This window comes from Phalaenopsis equestris, unplaced genomic scaffold, assembly GCF_001263595.1.
Source record: "Phalaenopsis equestris unplaced genomic scaffold, ASM126359v1 Scaffold000150, whole genome shotgun sequence".
Classification (NCBI taxonomy): domain Eukaryota; kingdom Viridiplantae; phylum Streptophyta; class Magnoliopsida; order Asparagales; family Orchidaceae; genus Phalaenopsis; species Phalaenopsis equestris.
This window is the reverse complement of record NW_018164592.1, coordinates 298,867-299,415: the sequence shown is the minus strand read 5'-3', so window position 1 is coordinate 299,415 and position 549 is coordinate 298,867. Positions and strand designations below refer to the sequence as shown.

Genomic DNA, 549 nt, shown 5'->3' with positions numbered 1-549 from the left:
AAAAAAGAAACAAAATTGATCGCTTAATAACATCATAAATCATTCAAACGATGAAATAAACTAATTAGCACACGAGACAATCATAAAACAAGCCAGTTTACTTTCGAGAAATCTTAGCGCCAACTATGCCATGACTAGCTATAAATTGATTACACTCCGTTAAAGCATAACATGGTGGCCTTTAAGCCCCACGCCAAAAACACAACTCCAGCAACACAACAAAACCCAAAAAAAAAACAAAATGGAATCTGAAACCCCATAAACCCATTCCATCCGTCCACTTCCGGAAGGGTAAAAATAAAAGAATCCAACCATGCAGAATTGCAGATACGAAAGCTTTTCTTAATCAAGCCAGCCAAGCCCAAAAAGTGACCGAGTAAAAGAAACGGATCGGTTAGGCAAAATACGTAAACATATAAAGATGATAAGTAGCTTGCTATTCATCTCCGTGGATATACCAGCACAAAAGCATGGTAGCGCAGCGACGAAGGATGTATATTCTCCCCCTCTGCTCGCGCACCAGTGAAGCGCAGCGGCGGGGGGGACACT

The 549-nt window shown here is 41.2% G+C and overlaps 1 protein-coding gene across 1 annotated transcript in view; it reads right to left on the bottom strand.

Moving 5' to 3' along the window:
• Positions 1-436: 436 nt before the first annotated feature.
• The window catches only part of LOC110021852, an 8,712-nt gene continuing 8,599 nt past the window's right edge, over positions 437-549 (bottom strand). Inside the window, exon 2 of the mRNA XM_020720533.1 lies at positions 437-547. Within this exon, the coding sequence (XP_020576192.1) occupies positions 437-547 (111 nt within the window). The remainder of the gene's footprint in view (positions 548-549) is intronic.